Here is a 27923-nt window from a genome sequence, read left to right as displayed (position 1 = left end):
GAAGGACTTGGGCATTGGGTAAGCTAACCATGGGATCAACCACTGCTTCTTTCTCTCACTTCAGCCAGACAAGTTGATTCCAGCAGTTCCTTGACTGGAGCCCCTGATCTATTCTAGCTGAAGTATGGGCCAGGGAGAGTGAGCTGGGACAATCCCTGTGGTTGATATTGAGGATCATGTGTCATAAGGAACTGACACCCCTTTCTGGAGCAGGATTTTGGTATTAATAGAGCAAGGATCTGCCAGGCATTGTGGTATTTCAAGTAAAACAAGAATCAGAGGCTTCCCCCAGAATTGGGGAATAATAAGATGGAGTCTTCGAGTCTTCAGATGAAGGGAATCAACTTTTGTGTCAGGAAAAGAGTCTAGACAGTAACAACAAACAAAATCATAAGAAAACAAAAATGCAAATGTTTTTAAAATCTGGAACAGCCCAGATATTCATCAACTGGTGACTGAGCAGACAAACTGAGGACAGCCACACGAGGGAATATGACTTATTAGTAGAAAAGAACAAACATCTGACATGTGACAGTGTGTCTGATTCTCAGAAGCATACGGTGAGTGAAAGACACCAGATGGGAAGGATTATACACTATAGAGCACCGCTGGCATGAAATTCTAGAACCAAAACTGGTCTGTCAATAGCAAAAGCTCATCAGTGATTTCCTAAAGCTGGTGGAAGATGAGGATGTTCAGTATCTTGTTTATGGTGGTCATGTGCATTTGAAAACTCAATGGATGCATTCTAATATGCAAACTATACCTCAAGCTGATTTATATTTTTAAAAATTCTGTCTGAATTCCTATTTTCCCTGTTTCTCCTTTCTTTTTACATCTTCTGTTCTTGGACAAGTACCTTCTGGAAAATTCTAATTTTGTTTTGGCAGAGCTTCAGGAAAAGCGGTATGTGCCCAATACCTGGAGGAAATACATCAGGAGTTACAGCAGCACTGACAGCCATTGTCCCAACTCAATAACAAGGAAGTACAGCGTGGTGGTCCATGTTATGGTGGTCTGTCAATGTAGCTCAGCCATAGTTTTCAGATGACTTTGTAAAAGATGGCATTAATATTCAAGACAGTAAACTCTGGGTAGAGATGATAACCCTCAGTTGTGTTAGCAAATCATGTCCAATCAGTTCAAAGCTTAATAGACAAGGACTAGCCTTTTCAAGAAGGAATATTTCCAGAAGCCTGCCTTTGGACTTGAACTGCAACATCAACTCTTACCTGAGTCTCTGCTAATGATGTGTTCTGTGCATTTTGGTAGGATTGTCAAGCTTTCAAAAATCATGTGGATCAATTCCTTAAAGTAAACTTTCCTTAAGATAACTAGATGATAGATAAAGAAATGATAAATATAGATAGATAGATGATAGATGATAAATAGATAGATGATAGAGATAGATAGATAGATGATAGAGACGGACAGACAGACAGACAGACAGAAAACAGATCAACATGCCCTGTTGATGCTGTTTCTTTTGGGGGACCTGGAATAAGGCAGAAGGATAATGATTGGAACTAGATAGAGTAGTGGTGCTCTACGCCCTTCATGAGAAGCTGTCATTCCGATGTTTAATGTCCATAGGAGAGTCTATGCTAAACTCTTGAGGCTCTAGTATCAGTTGCCCAGCCATTATCATGTACTTACAGTTTCTAGGACACACCCTAGAAAGGGACTCTATCACCAACTCATCAATAAGAATTAAATGAGACATCAAAGCAATTTCCAGTCTACCATAAATGATATCTGCCACCAGAGGGTGACTTACTCCAAGTTGCACAGAGTTAATTAAGCCTCTCCACTCAATAGTCTTCTGGATACCTAAGGAGTAACCCTGCTTTATCTTAGATGACAACTGAATTGGATCACATCACTGTGAACTTTAAGAGAGCCAACACTACTCTACACTTGAATTAAAATTCCAAAGTTGGTACAGGAATATATCTTAATTGGTAAAGTGCTTCCTGTGAAAACATGAGGACCTGAGTTTGATCCCCAGAACCCATGTTAAAAAATGTTGTATGTTTTAGCACATGCTTGTAATCCCAGAACTAGGGGCGGGGGTAGAGTCAAGAGGATCCCTGAGGCCTGTTGGCCAGTCAGTCTTGCCTAGTTGGTGAGTTCTAGGCTAGTGAGAGACCCTGAATTTTTTTTTTTTTAAGAGGTAGATGAGGAATGACACTGAGGTCGTCCTCTGGCCTCCAAACACGTGCACCTGCACCCACACAGACACATAAGAATACACACATACAAGAATTGTGGTGTTGGTGGGAAGGACTGCCATTCTGGTAGCGTGTTGTATGCCATGAGGGGTAATTTTAAGCTGCTTTCAGATAGGTTATTGGCACTGACCTTATTCTCTTCATCACCATGACTAACAGGCTGGGATGTTTTAGCAGCTGGGCCCATATGCTTTCTGAACCTTTCCTGGGGCCCTGTATGGAGGCTTGCGAATGCTTGGTCCTTCCAGACACCCTCATTTCTGCTATAATACAATATACCGGTCTGAATTCCTGGGTGCCACAGTGCTAGGCGCCATTAAGAAGGAGGGTGAGAGAGATGGATAGATGTCTCTTGATTTAATAAGTCAAATCAGATTAAACTAATAGCATTTCTGAGATTTTTCTGAATAATTTTTTCATTGGGAACTTGGTACAAAACTTGGTTTGCAACTTTGCCTGGCCACAGTTGAGAGGCTACGGCTGAAGAAGCCGGCAGGTAGGGAGGGCCCTGCTTCAGAGACAATCATATTTGGTTGTGTGGTCAGCTCTTTATGAAGGCTCTGTGAAGTCATTTCAGAGTCTTTTCTGCAGAATGATCTTTAGAAGAAAGAGCCAGAATTTCTCAGCCCTAGAATGGTACCACCAACACTCTAGGCATCATTACTTACCTTGCCAACCCCTGAGGTCACCTAAGCAAAGATTGCTTTAGTTAGCTCAAGAGAGTCATCATCTTTGAAGCTTCCCAACTTTCTAAGTAGAGTTGACTCAAAGTATACCATGACCCTCATATTCCCAGGCCTGGGTGTTTTGACCAGGAGGTTTACTAACATGGGCTTATACCTGGGGAAAGTTCTGGAAAGCATTGCTTACCACCCTAGATCACTGCTCACTCCCTGGGGATGTGTGAAGGGCTCATAGTTAAACCCAGCACTCCTGCCTCTCACTTTCCTACTTTAAAGGAGAAAAAAAATCATGCTGGAGAGAATGTTCAGAACAGATGGACCAGGATAGGATGAGGGAAGCTACCACTGCATGTGGGGAACTGTTGATGGGACTCAGTACATCTAGCCCAGAGAAAGAATCAGGGATGTACAGTGTGTTTGTAAGCACTCAAGGCCCTGAAGCAAGGACTAAAGGGCAGGACAGAATAGGCCCACCAGCTGAGGGAAGATGGAGAGACACAGAGACACATAAGAGTCTCTATGAGGTTCATCTGAGGAACAGTTTTTTTGATTCAGGGTTTTCCAAAAAGGAGAAAAGGTAAGTTCTGTCCTCTAGAGATATCCAAGTATGGTCACTAGGAGCACCCAGTGAGGTTGGAGTTACAGAGGATGAGTAGTTAGAGACTAGCAGGTCTCGGCCAGAGACACTTGACAATGTTTGAAGACATTTTGGCTATTACAGTTGAGGGGGCTGTTGGCATCCAGTGGGTAAAGGCTGGGATGCTTCTCAGATCCTACAATGCACAGGACAGCCCCCACCACAAAGAACCACCGAGCTCCAAATACACGCAGAACCAAGATTGAGAAAGCCTGTCTTGGGCAAACAACGAGCATGAATTCAGATAATCACCCCTTCCAATCTGTCTGCTAACTCAGAGGACCAGAAAGTTAGATGGTGATATGTCAGGAATATCCAAAACTCAAAGGGATTGTGCAGTAAGATGTTTAAGTAGATGAAACGCAGAAATATATTTTCATTTTCAGACACCGTGGGCTATATTTTGGGATTGTAGCCATCCTTGCTGTCACCAAAACTAAAAGCCTGTTATTCTCCAAAAAGCAAATTTTCTGTTCCCACCACTTCCACCTACTACTGCATACAAGTTGGAAGACGATACACACAAATTGAGGGAGGTGGTGTGTGTATGTGTGTGTGTGTGTGTGTGTGTGTGTGTGTATCTGTGTCTGTGTAGAACAGTGCAAAACAAACTGAGCGGTTTGCAGCAAAAATTTCCCCAATGGCTTCTAAAAATTATCCCCCTTATCTACTCTAAAATTATCTTTCAAAATCCTTTTTCTGTCTTCTGGGTGGTGAAATTTGTCAACCCCCAGGAAACCCAACTACAAAGGAACTCATTCCCACAAGATTTCTCACACTTATAGCTTGAGAAGCAGATGGAGCTGGGGTTGATCTTGGCTCTGTTGACTACCCTCTAGGTACTGGACAGTTATTTAGTTTTCCAGAGCCTTCATTTCCTCATTTATAAAATGGGATAAATAACCCTGACCTCATAGGTTAGCTGTGAAAATTACATGAGCACACACACACACACACACACACACACACACACACACCCTGGTACATAACAGACACCAAATAGCAGTTATTACTTGTATGGCCACTTCCTCAGGAGACCCCTAGACAGCATGTGGCCTTGAGTTAGGTACTGAAAAAGGAAATTATGACATCTTGAAATCTATAAACCAACACAGAAATTAGCTTGTTTTAATTACAGTTCTCCACTATTAATTACAAAAACTGAGCAGATGCCAGTCAGTAGACACATGTGATACAGCTAACCCTCCTGATACCATAGGGAGGGGCTTACCATCTCAGTGCCCAGATGGGATTCCAGATAAGACTGAGTCCTGAGCACCCAACTAGTGACCCTGCCATCTTCCCTCTCAGTTGCTTCCTCGCCTTTCCAGCCTGTGCCTGGGAATCTTGGGGTATCACATTGCAGTAAGACAGGCCCACAAAGCCTTTATTGTAATCATGGTGGCTGTCAGCTTAAGGTTGTTCTCATCAGGCTACTTTTGTTGAACAAAAATAGCCCCTTAAACTTAGCAGAGACTCCTCAACCTCACATGTTCAGAAGCACTGATACAGATATATGGGCTATTTTTCCTGTTTCAAGATGTCCAGTTGAAAACAATCACCCCATATACAACTGTGAAGGCTAAAAAAAGGCACTGTTTTGTTGACTTGGCCTGGAATGACACCAATTCTTTATGAGGAGACAGGTTGTTTTACCTGGTTAGAAATTCTAAAGGTGCCTTTCTTATGTCTTGGGTGAATTCAATGAGGAAATTATAATAAATAAGGCCTGTTTTCCAGGAGAACAACTTATCAAAACTTGAACTCCCTAAGAGAAAATAATAAGAATAAAAACAAATGCCCATGGAGATGAAATAACTGGGAATCAGTGAGTTAAAAGGACACATCAAAAGTCATGGAATATCAGAGACAAGACATAGACTACCAAGAAAACATGCCTTCGGATCTACGGGGAAGGAACATTGTGTATGAAACCTTGAGGTCCCTGCCACATCTACGTATAGGAATCCAGAGCCCTGTGTGGTAGACACAGCCCCATCCACATGTATTCCTAGACCCTGACCAGAGAGCCAGTTGGACTTACTGGACTCACACAACCACAAAATCTTGGGCAGGTAGCAGATCTGTGTGGAACTAAGCTCAGCACATAAGTTCTTGAGCAACCTATAACCTGCATAGCTAGATCAACATAGGTTGATCATGTTTCTCTTTAGAAAGTAAGAGTTAGGAACTGAGTGACAGGCAATTTGTAGTAGAGGTAGATGTTAAAGGTGATTGGAAAGCTGCCTCTGATAGAAGGAACTGGGGCAGATGCAGTGAGCTGCAAAAGTGGATCAAAGTTACCTGGAAATGGGAATGCATGATGGACAAAGAAATCAGTCACAGAGGGCAGAACGGAACAAACATACAGAGGAGGAAGTACTTTATGGGGCATGTGTGTGGAAGGCTGGGGGCCACCGAAGTTCCCCTGTTACACGTCTGAAAAACAGTCTCTGTCTTTGGGTTCCTTGATGGGTTCATTATATTCTTGAAATGCATTCTACTTGTTGAGCTAGCTTAAGTGGGGGTTTTAGGCCTAGCACACAAATGGGCCTGATTGCATCACACCACCCAAATCTTTGGGGTACCCTCCCTTCAAATCATATCACCCAATAATGCTTTCTAGAAGCAAAAGGTCATAAGGTACAAACTGGCCTGAAATCTTTAATAGTCTCTAATAGGCAGACTATAGGGAGGACTTTAAAAGTCTATGAAGCCACCCAGCCAGGATCTATTGAGGCTCATTCATGTATCCAAATCAAATATACAATGGTTCTGTTCTCTACCTGGCAACAAGCCATTGTCTTTTCTGGTGAGGGGACTGCCTCGCCTCTTTTACCTGCAGGACACTATATCCGTTCACATCTATTGAGTCTCTTCTTTGTGGGTAGAACAAGAGGCAACACTGAACAGACCTGACACAGCTGCTATAGGTTTAGGATGCTAACAATAATATGGCCTGGCTTTAGTGAGGGCCAGAGAGTCTGTGGGCTGTCAGAGCAAAACTGAGGTGAAAGGAGGGGACCAAGTACTTTGAGACTTGCAAGAGACACAAAAAAGTGAGTTGTCCTTAACTGCAGAAGAGTTATGCTATTTGTCTATAAATATCTTGGCAGTATTTTTCCTCAGTGTTGTAGGGAAAACAGCATTTCAAAGGTTTGTATTGGTTACTTCAGTGTTGCTCTGACCAAAATACCCAATAGAAACAATTTAAGGGAGAAAAGGCTTATTCTGGCTCATGGCTTCAGAGGGCTTCAGTCCATCCTTGAGGGGAAGACAAGTTAGAGTTCACAGTGGTAGGAACTGCTGTTGAGACTTCTCAGATGACATGGACCAGAAAGCAGAGAAAGCAGGCTGGATCAGATATAAACTTCAAAAGTCAGTCAGACCCCCCACCTCTTCCTGAACGCTACAAAACCTTTAACATAGTACCACTGGTCAGGGAATAAGCACTAAAAACATTAAGCTGGTAGTGTTTTAGATTCCAACTACACCAAAGTTCTAAAACAACGTTGATTAGACTGAAGAGAAAAGACCTAGCTTAATCTGGAGAGAAAAGGGTTTGATGCTCCTTGGGCAATGTAGAAGATCTGGAGCATTTCTTAGACAAGTTGTTCACTTATCAAATACTTATTGAGCACCACTATGGTCCCAGATGTCTCGTCCCATGAGACAGTCAACATGGGAACCTGGAGAGAGGAGAGGGGACTGAAAGGGACAAGAGATGTGAAGAATGGAGACAAGACAGGCTTTCTGATCAAGTCTCATTTATTGAACATCTACACAGTTTTTATAGGGAAGCAGAAGGGGAAGAAGCTAGGTGGGTAAATTCCATTGTAACAGCACATTTGTTACAAGACCCTTGCAACAGAAGTAAATTTCAAAGTTAATTGTAAGTTCCAGTAAAGACCGCAATTTCACAGTTAGATCACAAGTTACAATAAATTTCACAGTCACATCACAAAGCCAGATTATTCCACAAGATAGAGAAGTCTCTCAACTGTGGTAGAAAAGGTCAGGGCAGAAAAACATGTTTTTTACAGTGCCACCTGGTTAGCCTTTAACTGGGTCAATTGTTGATGCCTGCAAACAGCCTGTTTCACAGACAATGGTTGCTGTTTTCTGGGGTGGGGGCCTACGGCTCCCCACACCCAGAGTTCGCCAGGCACATGGAGGAGCAAGGCCAAGTCTCAGACCAAGTTCTAAGTGCAGTGCACAAGAGACAAGAAGCTTAGGAATGCTCTAGTACTTTTGGTGCAACATCTGCTCATAGACAGCCTGAGATGAAAGGCAGAGGCTGGGAAGCTGAAAGAAATGGAGTCTAGGCTCACTATAGACTCTTCCTCTGTGTGTGTGTGTGTGTGTGTGTGTGTGTGTGTGTGTGTGTGTTCACGTTTGCGTATGGAGGTATGTGGGGGGGCAGAGGTCAATTTGGGGATCCTTCGTTTGGAGATAACCCACCTTGTGTGTTTTGAGACAGTCTCTCATTGGTTGACTTGGAACTTACCCATTAGGTTAGGCTGGCTGGCCAGCAAGCCCCAGTGATCCTCCAGTCTTTACCTTCTCAGCACTGGGCTTACAAGTGTGCCACTGAGCCCTGCATTTTATAGCTATTTAGGTAGGTTCTGGGGACCAAATTCAGGTCCTCATGCTTCTTTGCAAAGTACATCACAGACTGAGCTGCCTCTCCAGGCTCAGCTCTTTCCTTTTGATTTTCACTTGGATCACTCCCTCAGGATAGTATTACTGTATTTCCTTGGCTACTAAAAACAATCTTAAAATCAGCATTTTCCCCTTACAGCCAGACACATGCACAAAAATACTTTTCAAGTCCAAGAAAACTGTCATGCAATGTGCTGTGTGTGATCACTTAAGAAAGGCACAAATGTACCAAATCACCTGAATCTCAGGCCAAACTGTACATTTTCAACTTTATCATCAACACCATGTTCACCGGCTACACTCAGGCCCCACTAGGGAGACAATTCGCTAGCCCTTGGTGAGAAATAGGCCTCACCTATTAGAAGTACAACCACACAACCAGCTTGGGCAGCCAAACCGTGGGCAATAACATCCTACAAGCTTCTATTTATTGTTGCATCGCTATGGTAGTGTCCCCTTAGCATCGAAGGCAACCTGGGAACCTAGGAATTGTGCTGGGTGGGTGACCAGTCTTCAGACCTGAGAGCAGAAAGGGCACAGGGAAGTCGCGAGCAACTCTACAGGAGCAGTGCCTGCGTGCAGGGAGCCCTTAAGGGACAGTTCGGGCTTCCTGCTGGTACCTCGGAGGGAAATTCATGTTTTCCTAGGTTATGGGGAAGCAGTCTGCCTGCCAGAAGGGACCATATAGAGTATTTAATCAACAAGCATTAGCCTGTTCACAGAGCGCATCCCCTGCCCGGTCCTCCATTTCGCTGTGCTAAGTGGGCAGGGAAGCCTCAGAGAAAATCTCGGTGGGATGAGGTTCCTGCTGTAGGATGGTGGTGGACAGGAGGAAGGGAATTCACTAAATCATATTGGAAAGGACGTCTAGGATGGGAAGAATTAATCCAATGTGGGGAAGGCAGATAGGACTCGAAGGGAAGGGGAGAGGGGACAAGGTACACTCAACCTTTCATCACCGGCGAGGGAGATGGATGGTTTTCCGGGCCAGGCGTCTGGGCGCCCCGGCTCGCAATAGGGAGACGTCAGAACGCTCCGGTCCGGGGTGGAAGAGCCCCCGGCCCCTCCCGCCCAGGCTTCCATATAAAGTCCAGGGCCTCGTGGAAGCTGCAGCAGTGGCGCGCAAAGCGGTAGTGGCGGAGCTCCTCCGAGGACCGGTCCTCCAGTTGCTGCAACGCGGGGACAGCGTGCTCTCCGCCCAACCTCGCCACAGCACTCCGAGGGCTTCCCGCCGGGATCATGCGCTGCCCCGAGCTCCCGCTCTTCCTGTTGGCGCTGGTCCTCTGCCAGGTGCCTCCGGGGCCAGCTGCCCCGGTGCCTGCTGGCGGAGGGACAGTTCTGGCCAAGATGTACCCGCGCGGCAACCACTGGGCAGTGGGTGAGTGTCCGGACTGTGAGATCCCTGCGCTCTAGTCCTTGGAGGGTCTAAGCAGTTAAGGGGCGGGGGGGGGTCCTCTCTCCCCATCTCAGCGTTTTCCTAAAAACACCTATCCCATCTCCCCCGAAACTCCATCCCATCCTATCCTGTCCTGGGAAGCTTGGTGGGTCCCTCGCTAGCCACAGACTGGTCCCTTGATCCCTTTCTAATCCCTTAGTGTCTGTGCGCATCTCTGACTTCCTCACCGCATCCAGGCTGGCTCTCTAGGCGTTCTCCCGAACACCCCAGCCTCGCGTGCAGCTCATCTTAGCTTCGAAACTACCCAATGTCTCTTTTATCCACCCAACCTTGACTCTATCTGGCAAGGGGCTCTCCTTGAACAACTTTGGGGAGCGAGGTCCCTGAGTGCGTCCAGGATCCTGGTCCAGCCCAAGGGACTCAACCGCCGCCACCGCCAGCGTGAGCTTGAATCCAGGCTGCGCTATTGCACTGAACAGCCACAGGTTGTGAGGACCTGGGTCCGGCGCTTCTGGCCTGGGTTTCAAGTGCGCTCAGCGAGTGGTTCTCTTGAGTTTTCTCAGTCCTTCTACTCCCTTCACAGTAATATTCTTTTCCTGGTTCTTATGCCCTCATTTGTCCCCCAGCAGATTTCAGGAATCTCGCCTACTCTCCGAGCTCACCTCGTCCCTGCTGCCTGAAACCCAGCACTTTCCCAGTCCCTTAGACCAACGATTTCACCCTCTTCTTTCTCTCCTTACTCTTTTCTTCTGCCAACAAGTCCTATTTTCCAGGCACAGGCTTCTGGATCTCTTTGTCCCAGCCCCCCACCCCCAATCTAGGCCAGAGGACTGTCCTGCAGTGTGTGTTGGGGGAAGGCGGTAGGGAACTCGAGAGAGGGATCGCGGCCCTCAGAGCTTTTCAGAAAATAGGAGGCCAGTAGCAGCTAGCAGCTCCGGGTTCACCCATCAATTCTCGACAAGCAGGCACAGACTCGAAGAAATGCAGAGATCAAGGTCTCTAGATTCTTTTGCCACCCCTGTGAACTGCGACCACCTCAGTATTTCCCTAGTCCTTGCCCTAAAGAGCTTGTGTGTGTGTGTGTGTGTGTGTGTGTGTGTGTGTGTGTGTGTGTGTGCGCGTGTGCTGGAAAGGTACTTACTAAATCAACTGAATCTCAGATTCTAAGTACAAAAGAGGAAGAATTTGGGGGTGGGGTTAGAACTGTGACTCCTTGGTTTCTCTGTATTGTTTTGCCAGAGAGATCAAGAGCATTGGGCTGCCATCCTGTAGATTATTTATTTGCTAAAAGTCTCAGGGATGAAAAGATTTGTGATCTCTGACGACCACTAGGACCCCAAGATTCTGGGGCAGAGCAGCATGGGGTTTGGGAGAAGCTGCTAAGCCTGCATTTCTTGAATGAAGGATACTGAAAAAAAATTAAAGAACCCAAATTTAGGACTAGTAATTGTTTACAATAGGCTTTTGGGAGCTTAGCTCAAATGGCCACTGTCTGATCCATTCTCCATGCAGTAAGAAAGGTAAACTGATGTTTTCTATTGTCACATGAAAAGAGCTTATGATATACCAGGACAGCAGAGGTGGCTGGGGAATCAGGTATCATATCATTTGTGGTGCAAGCCAAGCGAACTCTGATCTGAAGTTCTGGAACTGGGATATTTGGGTACCTTTCCTTAGTCATCATCCATAGTGGTACTTGGGTATTCCGAACTCCAAATACAGTGACCAGTGCAACCTCAAATGCACTCTTTCTAATTTAATTTGATTTTTTAGTGCTAGGGATGGGATGCAAGGCCTGCACACACTAAGCAAGTACTTGACACTGAGTTATACCCCAGCCCCTACTGTATCTTTTTTTTAAAAAAGTTTTTAGATAAAGTCTCCTTAAGTTGCCCAGGCTGCCCTCGAACATGCTACATAGCACAGGCAGGCCTTGTACTTGGGATCCTCCTGTCTCAGACTCCTGAGTGACCAACTGTACTCTTTTTCTTTTTCTCCATCCTTTGCTGGCTAAGCAAAATTAGATAACAGCAAGAAAAATAAGGGAGGCGAAGTAGAAAAATCACACTTCAGCTATAATTACATTGTGTTTGGGGGACAAAACAGCTGTGCATCAGGTAGGTACCACTGGCATATGAACATCAACAAGGATGAGTGATATTGTTAGACTTTAGGTTTAGTTTTTGAATATCCCAAAACAATGCTTATCCTCTCCAGTTGCCAAAGACACACAGATTGGGGCATTTTCCCCTCTGTTTTGTTTCTTTGAATTTTGGAGGGACTAGGAGTGGAGCCCATATTAGAAAGTGATCTATCACTGAACAACACCACCAGCACTTGGCTTTTTGAGAAAGTATAGCCCAGGCTAGCTAGTATACAGGCTAGCTCTGTATAGCCCAGGCTAGCCTTGAACTCTCAATTTTCTTGCCTCAGTTTTCATAGTGCTGGAATTCCAGGCATTTGCCATCATACTTGGTTTAGTCACACTCTAGGACTAAATCTCTATTATTGTCTACAAGGAAGATGTCAAGCACAAATTTGCAAGCTCTCTAAGATAGTTTCTTTTTGCATGGTGCAGCAATGGAAAATGAGTTAACAGCTTGAAAACTTCCCAAATTCCTCCTGTGTGACTTGATGCTTATGGAAGTGTTTTGTGTGTGTGATGAAACTGCATGTCAATGTGAACAGTAGTGACTATTCCCTGTACTTCCACAAAATGCTCTTAGTTGCAACATTAACTTTAATGTGACGCACGATCGAAGACCTGCATTGGGAGACCCAGTGTCTGACTATACACAATCATTGCCCAGATGCATCAAAAACTGAAATTCACATTATGGACCCATAAAGACTATTCCTTTTTTCCCTTCCATTTCCGTGTGTGCATTTGTGTGTGTGTGTGTGTGTGTGTGTGTTGTGCATGTGTGTATGTGTGCATGTTTGGATGTGTGGGGGCATCTGTGTTCGGGTGCCCACAATCATCCTCTATTGCTTTTCCACCTTATTCATTGATGCAAGCTCTTTCAATCAAATTCTGAGCTCAAAGATATGGCTAGTTTTGCTAGCCAGCTTGCTCTGGGCGTCCTCTGCCTACCTCTTCTGAGGCTGGAATTACAGATGGGCCACCATGCTCACCTGTCATTTATATGGGTTCTGAGGATTTGAACTCTGATCATGTAAGTGCTTTAACCACTGGAGCAATCTCCCCAACCCCATAAAGACTATTTCTTAAAAGTACACAACACTTTATATATACATTTTTATATATTTTATTTGTTATTTTTATTTTATGTGTATGAGCATATTGCCTGCATGTATGTGAGTGTACCCATGTCATGCAATGCTGTGGAGGTCAGAAGAGGGCTTCGATTTCCCCTGGAACTGGAGTTAAGGATGGTTCATCGCCTCCATGTGGGTGCTGGGAATCCAACCCAGGTCCTCTGCAAGAGCAGTCAGTGCTCTTAACCTCTGAGCCATCTCTCCAGCCCCAACACTTTATATTTTAATGGCTATTTTCTCAAGTTAGGATAATTTCCAGGTTCAACTTTGAAAAAATTCATGAATGGCTATTTTCTCAAGTTAGGATAATTTCCAGGTTCAACTTTGAAAAAATTCATGTATACTTCAAATGTGCCCTTTAGTGGTACATCAAATGCTTTTAGGGAACCCCATCTCTTTCCCCACCCTCTGAGAAAGACTTTATTTTTTTAACTGCTTGTCTTTTGTCTATACTGAGATCTCCATTATTTTGATATGGACATATGACAGATGATGACGGAAGAGGTAGAAAGGCATTTCATCCATGTTGCCATGGAGATGATGATTTGGCTGACAGTAGCCAGCTCAAAACTGAAATCTGACCCAGGGAATGTGTGCTTCCCTGAGATATTATAGATGGTGCACGTCCTTTAATAACCAGCTTGTGGATGGAGAGGTGGGGAGCTGAACACAACATACCTAGGGGGAAGCACTGACATTTAGTTCAGTGTCCTCAGGATCTATGGTAAATCAATATGGGCAGTGGCTCTATCCTCCCATTATAGAAAAGTCCACAAACTTATTCAGGCGTGGCAAAAATGAAGTTCTTCATAAAAATATTTTTACCTCCCACCCCACTGCTTCATTGGCAATGATTCCTTTCTCATTTCCAGCATCTTAACTAGATGACAGGCAATTAGGGAGGCCAAGAGTGACCGAGGTCATTTCTGGGAGCATCAGAGTTCCAATGCTACCTTCCAGTCATCATGATTCAATTTCCTCCATGTAACTAAAGCTGACGCATCAGCTTCCTGTGAAGTTGTGCAACATAATAACCGTTAGGGCCGAATGCATGGCTATTTAGGGGACAGCTGGGCACCAGGTTAATCTAGCAGATGAGTGAAACAATGTAAGATGCTAATCTTTTGTTTGGGACAGTGTCCTTCACAGGGTCTTCAAACAGTGTGAAGAGTTCTCTCCTAAGTGACTTGGCAAGTGCTTCCTCTTAAAAATCTCATTTGAAGGCTTCCCAATACTAACAGAATTTTTTCCAAGTCATATGATGTCACAATATGCTGATATATGGTCCCTATTCCTCCTTGTAACATTGGCTATTTATAAATCATATCTTTATTTCCATATCTAAGAATGATGCTTTACTTCCCTAAATTCTTGGAAACTTAAAAGACACTTCAAAACAGCATAATGTAATAGAGACTTAACTCTGAGCTGATTAGAATCCTAGAACCTTTACTTATATCTGTGAGACTTCAGTAAGTCTTATTTTCACCAACCCATTATGGTGTCAATCAAATGAAAGAATCCACATTAAGGCATTCTGTAAACTGTCAATTGCAGCTCACGTGACAGCAATAAAGCTACAATGAGGACATCTCTCGTCAGGTGGACAGAGCTGCTGGAAAAGGGGCCTTTTTCAATTTTAAGCAACAGACGATCATCTAAGTATTATTTCCATAATGTTTCCCTGGACTATGTCCAATGCCAGTCAATGTTGGAACCACAAAGACTTTTATTTTGCTGTATGCTTTAAATCAAAAGCAGCAAAAGTCGATTAATAGTAGAAAGTTCAGTTTCAGAGAAGTGAGGAAAGTCAACTAAAGAAGGCAAGAAACTCCAAGTGTATTTATGCAAAGGACAGTGTTAAGAATATAGACCCGGGGACAAGATGTCTTAGCAGGTGAAGACACTTGTTGAAAGGCCAAGCCCACCCGACTTCAAACCCCAGAGCCTATATGGTGGAAGGAGAGAACCAACCCCTGTAAGTTATCCTCTGGCTTCTACACATGCACTGAGGCATGTGCGTACATGTACACATGAGTACACACACACACACACACACACACACACACACACACACACACACACACACACACACACACACACAATGTTAAAAACTAAATAAAAAGAATGCAGACCCGGAATTGTCCATCCATTTCTGATGTGTTATCCCCATGTGCATTTGTGAATTTCCATGCTTTTAGTACTTTGGCCTCTTTAACTGTACCAATCAATAATCAATTAATCAATCAACTAGTCTACTGACCATTTGAAAGACCCAAGAGAGACTCTGCATCGATGTGGCAACCATTAGTAAGAACTTGTTTTCCAACTTGTTTTTCATTTCAGTCTTCATCTACCACCACTCTTAGGTGAGGTTTTCTAGATTCAATTTCAGCTAAAATTCAGAGAAAGTTAAATGAAAAATTCCTTTGGTACAATTGTAAATCACACAAAGAAATGCACCAAGACTTTTATTATCAGCAGCAACTCAAAATTGGCCATGAAAGATGTTGAAATTTCATCTTTCGGGGGGAATAACATTCTGTGCACACAGAATTGATTTTAGATTTGGAAGGTTCCTTAGAGGTGATCTGACCCACCCTATTCCTTTTATAACTGAGAAAACTGAAGCCTGGGCATGCTAAAGCACTTGGCTGAGGTCACCCTGCTGGTTAGTACGGATGCTGGAGTCAAACGCAGGGTACTGAGTCACAGGTCTGAATTCTGGCCAGTTTACTACACATTTTAACTGAGAGTAAAATCTCTGTGTCGTGTATACACTAGCTCCTAGCAATAAAATAATGTGGTTTAGTTTGCATTTAAGAAAAAGTAGAATGTACATTATTGGTGTCCTTTTCAGTTGTTCATCTTTTGCTCCTCTTGGTTAAATTTGTGGCATTCTTGTTCGCTTTTGTTTTTTACAGGGCACTTAATGGGGAAAAAGAGCACAGATGAGTCCCAGTATGTGTCCAAGGAAGAAAGCCTGAAGGAGCAACTGAGGGAATACATCCGCTGGGAAGAAGCTGCAAGGAATTTGCTGGGCCTCCTGGAAGCAATGGGGAATGGAAGCTATCAGCCACCACAGCATCAGCCCCTGGGCGATCACCAGCCTACTTGGGATACAGAGGATAGCAGCTATTTTAAAGATGTAGGTTCCAAATGCAAAGGTGAAACTAACAAACTTGAGAAGTGGGGTAGGAGGTATTTGGGAAAAGTTGAAAGGAGGGGAAATTCAGTCAAGGTGCATAAAACTGCTTATTGTGTATGTTATTTTTCTCACAAAATACCTGACAGAAAGCAACTTGAGAGAGGAAGGACTTATTCTGGCTTACAGTTTGAAGGTACAGTTTATCTTGATGGTGAAAGACATGGTGACTAGAATATGAGGCGGCTAGGCACAGAGAAAGCATGGAGAGGTGAATGCTAGTGCTCAGCTCACTTTTTCTTTCCTTCCCTTTTCAGGACCTCAGCCCATGGGATGATGCAATTCACATTCAGGATGAGTTTTCCCACCTCGATTAAATCCATTGGAAAACTCCCTCAGAGGGAAGCACTGGGATGTGTCCCCTAGGTGATTCTAGATTCAATGAAGTTGACAGCATAGCTTACCATGACATGATATGTCTTCATAGTCCATAATTAGGCCAACACCCATGCATGCTAAGAGATTATTAGATAACTTCCATGTTATCTTTCCTTTCGGGCATAGCAGTTTTCTCTTAGAATAGAAAGAATACTAGTTCCAAAGACCAATTTAGGAATTTGTATTAGTAATTGTGTTCATTCAAACCATTGATAATAGACTTCACCAGAATTTTTGTTTGTAGTCCAGGGTGGTCTCCAACTTGAGAGTCTCCTGTCCCAGCCTCCTGAGTATTTGGAATTACCAGCGTGTGCCACCATGTCTGACTTCCTACTAGAATATCTTGATAGTAAGGCCATAGACTGTATTTGAGTAAATCCTGCTGTGTCTATTGATTTGTTTATTTTTGAAAAGCACTAGGGGAAGGAAGGGCCTATCTGCAGAATATCTTCTTTTTAGAGGAGAGTGTCTTGTTTATATAAAAAGTTGTATATTTTCCTACTTTTTCCAAGATCATGTAATTTGGGTTGCATTCTAATATTCAAAACTCAGTGAACATATCTGAAGTCAACTGATTTGTCCTAGGTATAATCTTACAGAAGATAGGGCGATAAAATAACACCAAAATGGTAATGCTCCCATACAAAGACAGCAAATAAATGAGACAATAGATTTCATAGGAAGAAAGTAAGGCAGCTGGAAGTGAGGTGGCTATCGCCAATGTTTAAGAAGTGTCCATGAAACATACAGTAGAAGGGAAATAGTCATAGCAGGTGAAGACCCTCTCTGCTTCCTGGCCACCCTGAGGTGAACTGCTGTTGCTGTCTCATGCCCTCCCCACCACAATGGACTGAAACCTCTGAAATCATGAGCCAAAGTAAATACTCCCTTCTTAAAAATAGTATGTGAGGCTGGAGAGATGGATCAGGACTTAAGACTGCATGCACACTGCTCTTGCAAAGGTCTGGTGTTCAGTTCTTAGCACCCACATCTGGTGGCTCACACCACCTGTAACTCCAGCTCTAGGGGATCCGATTCCCTCTTTTGGCCTCTGTAGACACCTTCACTCATGTATGTGCATGTGCATACACACAAAAATTAAAAATAATAATGTAAGAATAGTAGTGGATAGTTTTATTGTTTACTATAATCCAAATACTAGGATAAACAATATACTCCATGGAGTGAGGAGTATGCTCACAATAGTGTCAGGAGGACGAGTCTTTTATTTATTTGGTGTTGAGACTGGAGTCCAGGGCCTTGAACATGCTAAGGCATGTGCTCTACAACTGAGCCACATCCCCTATCCCTGTACTTTAGAGGTGTGGAAACTGAATCACATTGCTTCTCATTGATGATGCCAGAGCAAAAGTCCAAGTGCTGGCTGCCTGAGACAGTCATTGACTTGCAGATCCAGGGACTGGTTCTTATTCATCTTATTGCACAGGATGCAGGATGAAGCAGATAGCCTTGCTTCTCTCTGTTCCTGGCAATGGATAATACTACTTGTGACTCACAGAGCTCAGAGACTTCCTTCTTCACTCCTTCATGGTGGTTAGCTTTTTGATTGATGGCCCGCTGCAGAATCTCAGGGTGGCCTCTCTGGAGGGAGGCTTTCTATTTTACATCCCTTCTGTCCATTGGGGACTTTCTATGTTAAATGCAAAGTAAAATTTCTTTTGTTGCATGAAGGACCTAGAGAGAAGGTCCTTTAGTATCTTCCACTCAGAAGGAAAATCTAGATCAAACGAACCAATAGAGAAATCAATACCAATGTTCTGCAGAGCTCTGAGTGAATCTTTTGTCATAACTATGTTTGCAGGTGTTAGATGATCAGTTTCCTTCTTTGTCAGAAAACCACAAGGTCTGAGGGTGTTGTGAACCTAGAGTTGACTTCTCTCTCAGTCCCTACTTGGCCATGACTTTTCTTGGTTGAGTGCTATCCGAAAGTTCCTATGAACTTAAGAACCATGTCCTTCTCGTTTGTTCGAAGAACACAAACATCGCTACTCTTAAAATCCTCAAAAATTTCTACATGCATTGAAATGCTTTGCTCTTGTAGCTCATTTGTAAAACACCCTCTATAAACACACATAACTGTGTTTTATAAACACACATAACTGCAGTGCATCATTATCTTAACCAAACAGCAGTGCCCAGTTGGAGCTGTTTTATTTCCTGAACTTGGCTCTGTCAATCATTGAACTCCTTTGAAAAATTCAAGTTCTTCTTCAAGGATCAAACATTTCTCATATTCAGAAGAATATTCAAAGCTTTGAGGACAATTCTGAAAGAATAGGTTCGGAGAGGTCTCTGTGTACCAATATGATAGGATGGATTGAGGAGACAGCCATGGACAGAGACTGCTTTAAAAGGGATGCTACGTCTCCCAATGTAAGTAAGAAAAGGTTGTTTTCATCTGACCAGACCTTGCTTTCTGCTCTTTATGTGCTGTTTTTCTTTTCCTAAGCTTAAAAACGCCCATCCCATTTCATTCCACCTCACCTTGAATAATTAGCTATTGCACACATCAGTCCTGTTTTCTCAGATACATTTCCCAGTAATGTGAAAAACAAATTCAATAGTGAGTTTGGTCTACGGAGAGCAAGACCGTTTATCATTCCTCTTGCTTTGGACATTCCGCCTCAATGAAAGTAAGTCATTATGAAAATTGAAACCATCTTATAATTATCTTATTCAAAAAGAAAGAGTGCCGAGAGGATTGGTCTATTAGAAATCCATATATTTCCCAGTGTCAGAGAGAAGTTTAATAATCTAGTCAAGAACTGCCAGAATTAGCTGCAGGAGCTTCCAGAGGCTGAAGGACTTTGTTTAAAATTAAAAACTCTCCACACATACTCTCTTCTCTCACCGCAGCCGTAAAACATCAAGTCCCGTTGCCAGTCTGCCCAGAGCTGTAGTTAGAAACTGAGCATTTCCTATGTTTTGATGACAAAGATATTTACTTAATTCAGAATGCTGTGTGGGAATGTATGCTGAATCCAGACTAGTGGCTCATAGCAGACAGGCTCCCAAGCTTTGCTAGCAAGAATGGCCAGTCATGTTGAAGTTAACCCTCATCTTTCATTTACCCTTTCCCTTTTCTCAAATCTTGTAATGCTACCCTGAAAATAATGGTATTGTTACCCCACTGTTTCTATAGCACGAGGTAAGTTTCAGGTCAGCACCAGAGTCTAAGCCATAACCTTGGACTTGGCTGTGGAATGTACTGATAGTCACTGAAGGATTTCTTTGTAACATAGATCTGTCCATTGTTCTTTGCAGCCTATGCTTTTCTTTTCATTTGTGGGCTTGAAGAAAGGGGGTAGAGAACGAACTCCAGAGGTTATTCTAAAAAGGAAACAGATGTGTAAGTTTAGCTTCACTTTTTTTCTTTCTATATTGAGATAGGGTCTTGCTATGTAGCCCAGGCACCCCTGCCAGCACTGGCGTTCCTTCTGCCTCAACCTTTCATGTAGCCGGGACTGCAGGCATGTGCCACCATGCCCTAGCCTTTGTTCTCATTTTAAGGGACCCCTCTTACTGTCTTGTCAAATCAGTATGAAGAAATAGAAGCATTTGTTTCTCATTGTTGGAAATGTTCCTCTGATGGTCAGCTTTCATTGTCAACTTGACACAACCTAGAATCACGTGGGAAGAGAGTCTCAATGAGGAGCTGTATGCTTTGAGTTGCCTGTGGGTGTGTCTGTGGAGCATTGTCTTGATTCACTTAGTTGATGTGCTGAAGACCCAGGCCACCAAGGGTAGCATCATCACCTAGGCAGGAGTTCCCAAACTTTAGGTGTGGAGAGATCAAGCTGAGCACCAGCAAGTAAGCAGTGAGCATACATTTATTCATTTCTCTTTACTCTTCACTGTGGATTGATGTGACTAGCTGAGGACCTGCCTTGACCTCCCTGCTGGGTTGGACTATTACCCAGAATTGTGAGCTAAAATAAACCTTTTCTGCCCTAAGTTGCTTTTGTCAGGTTATTTTATCACAGTGACAGAAATGAAACTAGAATAGTTCCCAAGCAAGTTTCACAAAAAGAGAAGGAACATGCAAATCAAGAGTAACTAATAACCAGGGCTGGAGGCGTGGCTCCGGAGTTAAGAGCACTGGCTGCTCTTCCAGAGGACTTGGGCTCAGTTCCCAGCACCCACATGGCGACTAATAGTCATCTATAACTCCAGTTCCAGGGGCTCTGACGCCCTCTTCTGACCTCCATGGGCAATGCACAACATGGGTGAACTTACATATATATATACAGGCAATATACTCAAACACATAAAAGTAATAACTATTTAAAAAGAGTAGCCAATAACCCTCTACTCACAGCAGTTTCTATACAGAAACAGTGAAAGCACCCCAGCGCCTTCACAGGATCTCAATCTCCCCAGCTAACCCAGCTCTCTTCTCTCCTTTTCCTTTTTACTTTGCTTTCTCTCCCTTGAGCCAAATTTCTCTATTCAATATTTTGATGCAGTAGAGGACTCCTATGGGTTCTCCCATATCCTCAGCTGGCTCATTTGATGGCCATCAGTCATGTAGCAGGAGAGATGGTGGCATCTCCAGGTAGGCTGGCAGTCAGGTGGTACAGTCTTGGCTCTGAGGAAGGAGAACAAAGCTAATTGGCTTGTGTGGGAATCCATGCCCAGCCCAGGGCTCATTAGCAGCTGCTCTACACAGTTGAACTTCAGAGCAGGTACCATTTGCCCAAGAATAGCAATACTTCCCTTATTAGAAACAAATGGCCGGTCTGAAAGCAGGAGAATCTAAATTGCCAGAGAACCTTGGGAAGAGTAATAAACTTCATCTAGGTGAAGAATAATAAGGTCTTGTTTCTCATCTCTTTGGGTAAAGGTTGTCATAGGGGAATAAAGAAGTATTTTAAAATGAAACTGAGCAGAAGCCACAGTGAGCAAATCACAATAAATTTAGAATTTTGGTGGAGACCCAAATGAATGCCTCTTCCTGAGCTGCCCACACTGATATCATTTCCAGATTCTGTTTGTAGTATATGATTCAGAAATAAGTGCTGATTGGTGAGCAAGGCATTGCCAGAGTAAGCCAGGAGAGAATGAAAGTCCCCCTGGCCCTTGTCTCCTTCCCCAGCTCTGTTCTAGTAATAAATAAAAATAAAACCTTTAATTTTCAAGATGGTCTAAACATATATGAGTAATCAGATCAGGGGACAAGTTTAGCAGATACAGCATTAAGACTTCCAAACATAGTAGTTCCAAGGGAGCAGGAGGAGTTACTTTATCTCTCAGGAGCATGAGTGATTATGGTATACTACGTGTCACCTGGGAAGCTTGTGAAGGCAGCAAACAGGGCTCCTCCCTCGAGGGCTCAGAGTTGACCCAAGAACTCACCTTTCTAAACAAGCTCCCAAGTGATGCTTATGGTTTATTGGAAATGTATTTACTGCTAGCATTAGATCCCCATATCACGCATGTGTGCTTAATTGTGTCTAATAATTTTGTTTAAGTTGGTAGACTCTCTGCTCTGGATTCTCAAGGGGAAGAAAGGAACCCCCAGCTGAAGGGACCATGACAAAGACAGCCTCCAAGGAGCAAAACAAAACCCTTCAGAGGCCGCGTTTCACAAGCATCAATTCTGCCGGATCATCAGCAAGATTTCCCTTGTGCAAATTACTTAGCTATTCTTGTATCTTTCAACCTTGACTAAACTCATGATTTTTGAGGAGCATCTTCTGGTTTGAACTTGTTTGCTGTGAACAGCTGCCTAGAAAGAGCCTTTTAATGAATGCTTTTTCCATCTCAGCTATTTGTTGATTGGATTCAGGGCCCCAATCTGTTACCATTCACAATAAAAGCTTAAACACATTGTTCAAAGGGCAACTTGTCCTCTTATTTGAAGTCTAAATGAGAGGACAGTGTGGCAGAACTGAAACATTTTGACAATGTACTTTCCTGATCACTGATTAAGGCAGAAGGAATGGTTAGTTGTTGTCGCTGAAGGCCACTTACTGAGTAGTGATTAATGCCACCAGGTGGGGTGGAGATTGGGGGTTGGCCTGCTTCATCACGTAGTAATCCTCTTATCTTTGACACTTACCACATATGACCATGTGTATTGTTACGCTGATATAACCTTGGGATAGTCCCATGTGTTTAAAATTATCATCCTCATTTAACAGATGAGGAGACAAAGGAGCACAGAGGTCAGGTGACTTGCCCAGAGTCACATGGTAGATGGAACTGGAATCCAGACATCCACAGTCATCACATTTTCTGAATCACCCCATCCTAAGCCTCCCTTTCAGCATACATAGCAAGCAACGCTATTGTTTCAGAATTTCTTTGCCAGTCTGGGTGAAGTTCACCAGGCCAGATGCATTCAGGTTCCTCATAAAAGGGAAAGAAAAATTCAAGAGATTTCCTTCCAGGTCTAGAAGAATGTGTCCTGGCCCTTTGTTAACACTCACCAGTCCCATTTTTATTATGACATTTGCACATGAACAGACTTTGAAGCTTCTTGCCATATGTTTAGGCTTTCTTCATTTAGGAAAAAAAATCACATTTGAAATTTTAGATTTATTTTGCTCTTGCTTTGTCAAAGAAACATAAGAGGTTATGTGTTCTAAGATCTTTTAAAACAATGTTGATTCAAAACATCCAATCTGAGAACTATGAGAGATGTGTTTTCTGTGTCCTTCCAATCACCTCCTCAGGGCCCCTGTTGTCTGCCTTGGGGCTCTTTGGACCTCTTTCTCAAGAACTTGATCACAGGACTAGGGAGATGGCTCAATGGGTAAGAGCACTTGGTGCCCAAGCATAAGGATCTGAATTTGAATGCCCATCAATCACTAACATAAAAGCCAGGTGTGGCAGTGCACAGGCCTGAAACCTCAGCTTTGTGGAAGGCAGAGACAAGAGGGGCTTGTTGGCTTCCAGCTTAGCAGCAGGTTCAGTAAGAAGACCCTGTTTCAAGGGAATAAAGTGGAGAAGGACACACAATATCCTCCTCTGGTCTCTTAAGAGTGGGTTCATGCATTCACACATAATGTGTATACACACACACACACACACACACACACACACACATCCCAAAACGTCGAACTAAAACAAATTTGATCATGAGTTTTCTCAGCTAAAGCCTCATGCTGTTAATAAAAGAGAGGAAACTCAGAAGGCTCCTTCTTCCAACACTGCTGCGGGCCCTGCTGAGTTTTCTTAACAGTGGCATGGCAGGCAGGCAGGAGAGCCGATGACTGAGCAGCAAGTAGCAACTGGCCCCAGCAAGGCTGTCACTTGTTTGCTAGTCTCCTGAAGCAGATGTATGTCCTGTGTCACTTTTCTCCATGGGTTCTGGCTGAGACAGAAGAACGGCTCTCTCAACTCTGTGGGCCCCTTATAGGGGCCTTAGTGCCAGGCTTGAGGCAGCATTCAAACCCTACTATTTGAAAGGTAAGCTCTTCCCTACCAGGAGGCATTGCTTCCTCATCACCTGGCTGGCAGCCTAGAGCATGGTGTCCAGCAAGCCTCTTCCACTGGGACTTGCTCCTAAATCCATTGTGAATGAACATGTCTTTGCTAAGATTTAGAGCACATAACTATACCTGGCTGCAAGGGCAGCTGGGAAGTGTAGTTTCCAAGCTTCTTCTTTGAGAACATGGTACTAAAATCATGGGACCTACCAAAAGGGGAGAGGATAGGTATAAGACAGGGTCAATCACAAATAGCCAATGTTGCCTCCTTCAAAAAGATTTTCCCCATTGAGCTTCTGTACTCTTATGCCAAAAACCAGTTAGCCTTCAGCCTGGGGTTCTGGGAAAGTAGGGTACAGGGGAGACTATAGAACTGCTGTCTATAGCACACAGTCCAGCTGTGTACACAGCAAGAAGAGAAGAGTACTTCTAACAGGAGGCAATATTGGGAAATCCTTACACAATTAGGGCAATTAAGATGAGGCATCTGAAAGGGAAGGCAGCAATAGCAGCCTCAAATTCAGTCTTTTGAGTGTGTGTGTGTGTGTGTGTGTGTGTGTGTGTGTAAGTGCTATGGGGTAGATTGCCCTGGGTAATCTGACAATCTTCACTTATGATCAGAGGTTCATAACACACTAAACGGGCAGCTCAAGCAATGCAGTACAATTTTCAGCCTCAAAATGCACCCTTCCAGTTCCCATTGGGGGTGTTTGATCATCACAGAGCACTCTGACCCAGCTGGGATGGAGCGGGAGTAATCTAAGCAGAGTGTGGGCACTGCATCATCCACTCCTACCAAATGGACTGCTTGATTCAGACACCGTGAACTGTTCACAATAGGTCCTCAGCCATGGACTCTGTCCATTCCCAACATGCAGTAGGTTGCTGCAATAAGGAGATTCCTGCCTTAGCCTGTCCTATTTGTGTCTTCTCATTACTCCACTCAAATAAAGCCCAGATACGACCTTTCTTCAGCTCCCCTAGCTTCCCTCCCACTGTACACGGTCCACATATATCATCTAGTGTGTGGCCTGGTAGAAGAGGCAGATTGTTACCGTGACCCTGAGTGCCTTGAGAGGCCATTGATCAATGTATAGGGATGAGTCATAGTCTGAAGGGACCTCTCATAACCTCAAGGAAGAGCATGACAGCACTGCTTTCTGACATCAGGATCACATCTTACTTTTCTTGAGTGCTGTCTGATGATATTTTTAAATGTAAAAATCCTTTCAGAGGAAACTGGGAAGACGTCTCAGTCACTAAAGCACTTGCCATGCAAGCATGAGGACTTGAGTTTAGATTCTCATGTAAGGGGAGGTAGAGACAAGTGGATTCCTGGACCTTACTGGCCAGCCAACCTAGCCAAGTCAGTGAGCTCTGGGTTCAAGTAAGAAACTTGTCTTAAAGTGTAAGTTGGAAACCCATTGAGAAAGGCTCCTGATGTCAACCTCTGGCCTCTACATGCATTTGCATACATATACACACACCACATGAACACGTATATACAACACATACACACACACACAAATCCTCTCAGACTATTTTAATAAATTATTTTCGGATGAAATTTCTTTTAATGTCTTACACTAATCATTGACAACTCAGAGCCCTTTCTGGATATTTGCGGCAATTTGATTTTTAGTTATATCTATATTGATTGGAGACTGTTTTTAAGCACATGTGACAAAACTGAACTAAACAAAACAGTATCTATGGTTTAAAGAGGACAGAGGTTTAATTTTTCTCAACACAAAAAAGGCTAGAGGCAGGCAGTGGGTCAGTGTAGTGATCCATATATTCAGAGGGCTTTGTGATTTCAGTCACATGATGGCTGCAGCATCATGGAGGAGAAAGGAAACAGTGAAGAGTAGGGTCTATACTATGAAGGCAAAGCTCTCCCAGAAATCTTCAGTGTTTGTGTTTTGATTTGAACTCTATGATGTGATCAATCACTGCTGGCAGCCAACGAAACAGAAATGTCATTTTCAGAACAGGACACTGTTACTGTATCACACCTCTAGCTCCCCCTTCAAAAAACCACTAAAACAAAAACATTCCTACTTAATAAGAAAAAGAAGAGGATGGATGCTGATTAGGCAGCTAGTGGTCTTCTCCATGTCAGCTAGGATGAGGGTGGATCCTGGAAAAGAGCCAAGATGGAACTAGGGGCTGCTATGTCCAACATGACCAGAAGGCTCTTAGACAATGGGTCTCCATATCTGCTCCAGATCCACATTTCATTCTGCATGTGGTATGCCAGAAACTCACAGTTTACAGACAGTGTGCTGTCTTCCTGGCCTTGCCTCTTACATCCCTGAAAGCAAGAGGCTGTAGTAAGGACCATGGTTTTTTTGTTTGTTTGTTTGTTTGTTTGTTTCTTTAGGATGGATGTCATCTTAACTTTTGAAATTAAATCCAAGATGGGACAATTTCTAAGTATCTATTCACACAAGAAAACTACACTCCATGCTCTATCACATCCATCTGTCCTCAGGGTTACATTATGGATATGCACATGTGGGAGGTACATTTACACTCCTCCACTTTCCCTCAAGATCAGGGGTCTAGGTAAGCAAAGTACACCAGGTAAGTAGTCTAGACTCTGCAGAGTCTACACCTTTGTTTCCCTGTGGTCAGACTCTAATTGGTTGGAAATGAGTGAACAATTCTACAAACTCTAGATGGAAAATAGACTATTGCAGACCTTTAAGAATAAGCATGGTATCAAGTAGGATTCCTGTGACTGTTAATAGTGGAAAACGCTCAACTTGGTTGTCATAAGGAGAAACAGGCTATCTCGTGTGTGTGTGTGTGTGTGTGTGTGTGTGTGTGTGTGTGTGTAACTCCAGAGGAAGGTGGGGACAGTGGTGCTTAGGAATATTTTGTTTGATTTAACTCAGTGCCTTGGAGATATCTTCAGAAGGGCCCAGGAGATGACTCAGTGGATAAAGGCGCCTGACATCAAGCCTGATGACTTGAGTTCAGTGGAACCCACGTGGTGGAAAGGAGAGAGCTGACTTCCACAAGTTGTCCTCTGACTTTCATATGTGGCATGTGTGTCTCTATCCTCACGTAAATAAATGAATGTCATAAAAATTTAAAGATATCGTTAGGGATAAGGGTCTTGCTATCTTTTCACTTTGACAGTATTTCAGTTGTCTCTTTAAATTTTATTTAAATATTTATTTTATTCTTAATCATGTGTATATGTGTGTGGGGAGGAGGTATGTGTACATGAGTACAGTGCCTGTTGAATCCAGAAAAGGGCACTGGATCCCCTGGAGCTGGAGTTACAGGCAGTTGTGAGCTGCCTGACATGGGTGCTGGAAGCCAAACTTTGGTCCTCTGCAAGAACAATATGTGTTCTTAACCACGGAGCCATCTCTCTAGCTTCTCTTTTTTTTTTTTTTAATTATTTAATAACCACATGATTAGAAGCATTTCATTACAGCATTAACATATTCAATAACAATTTCCAGAGCAAAGATGCTTCTCTTTCAAAATTAGCTGTAAATTTTGAGGTTCACAGTTAAATTAATACAGTTATACAATATTGAACTCAGTATAACCCTTATAAGACATAAAATTGAATGAGGTTTTAACTTTTTTTTTTTAAATTACAACATAGAATAAGTAGATTTAATAAATGTTTATAGCATATTTCATCCAACAGCTGTGGAATATACATTCTTTTCAGCAGTCCAGGTAACTTTTTCTAAAATAAATCACATTTTTTTTATTCTTATTCTTTTATGAAGTTAGTTAAAAATTAATGAACAAGAAATTAAAGAGACTGCGCTGCAATTAAGTTAGAATATTCTAACTGGAAAACAATTACTGTGAAACTATTTACATTCTCATAGAATTATAAACATTTCTCAAGGAATACTTTACAGCACAACTTTTTTTTTTTCATACAGAAGAATTCATTCCAAAGCAATTGACATTGAGACGTTTTCACATGCATTTCTAATCTCTATATAAATGACTATTGCTGG

At 43.1% G+C, this 27923-nt stretch overlaps 1 protein-coding gene across 1 annotated transcript; it reads left to right on the top strand.

Annotated features, from left to right (window-relative positions):
• Positions 1-9309: 9309 nt before the first annotated feature.
• On the top strand, positions 9310-22336 carry Grp (gastrin releasing peptide). Its single transcript, XM_008840034.3, has 3 exons — positions 9310-9591; positions 15813-16036; positions 21964-22336. The coding sequence occupies exons 1-3, from the start codon at positions 9453-9455 to the stop codon at positions 22015-22017; spliced, it is 417 nt and encodes a 138-aa protein (XP_008838256.1). The 5' UTR covers positions 9310-9452; the 3' UTR covers positions 22018-22336.
• Positions 22337-27923: the final 5587 nt, after the last annotated feature.

The sequence above is a fragment of the Nannospalax galili genome, unplaced genomic scaffold (genome assembly GCF_000622305.1).
Source record: "Nannospalax galili isolate Female #2095 unplaced genomic scaffold, S.galili_v1.0 scaffold819, whole genome shotgun sequence".
In the NCBI taxonomy this organism is placed as follows: Eukaryota; Metazoa; Chordata; class Mammalia; order Rodentia; family Spalacidae; genus Nannospalax; species Nannospalax galili.
Note: the sequence above shows the minus strand (reverse complement) of the source record. Positions and strands in the feature narration are given on the sequence as shown.

Excerpts from the sequence above, each read along its gene's own strand:
- Grp (XM_008840034.3), top strand. The coding sequence starts at position 9,453 with ATGCGCTGCCCCGAGCTCCCGCTCTTCCTGTTGGCGCTGGTCCTCTGC. Across the intron at positions 9,592-15,812 it reads CGGCAACCACTGGGCAGTGG|GGCACTTAATGGGGAAAAAG; the intron begins GTGAGTGTCCGG and ends TGTTTTTTACAG. Across the intron at positions 16,037-21,963 it reads ATAGCAGCTATTTTAAAGAT|TTGGTAGACTCTCTGCTCTG; the intron begins GTAGGTTCCAAA and ends ATTTTGTTTAAG.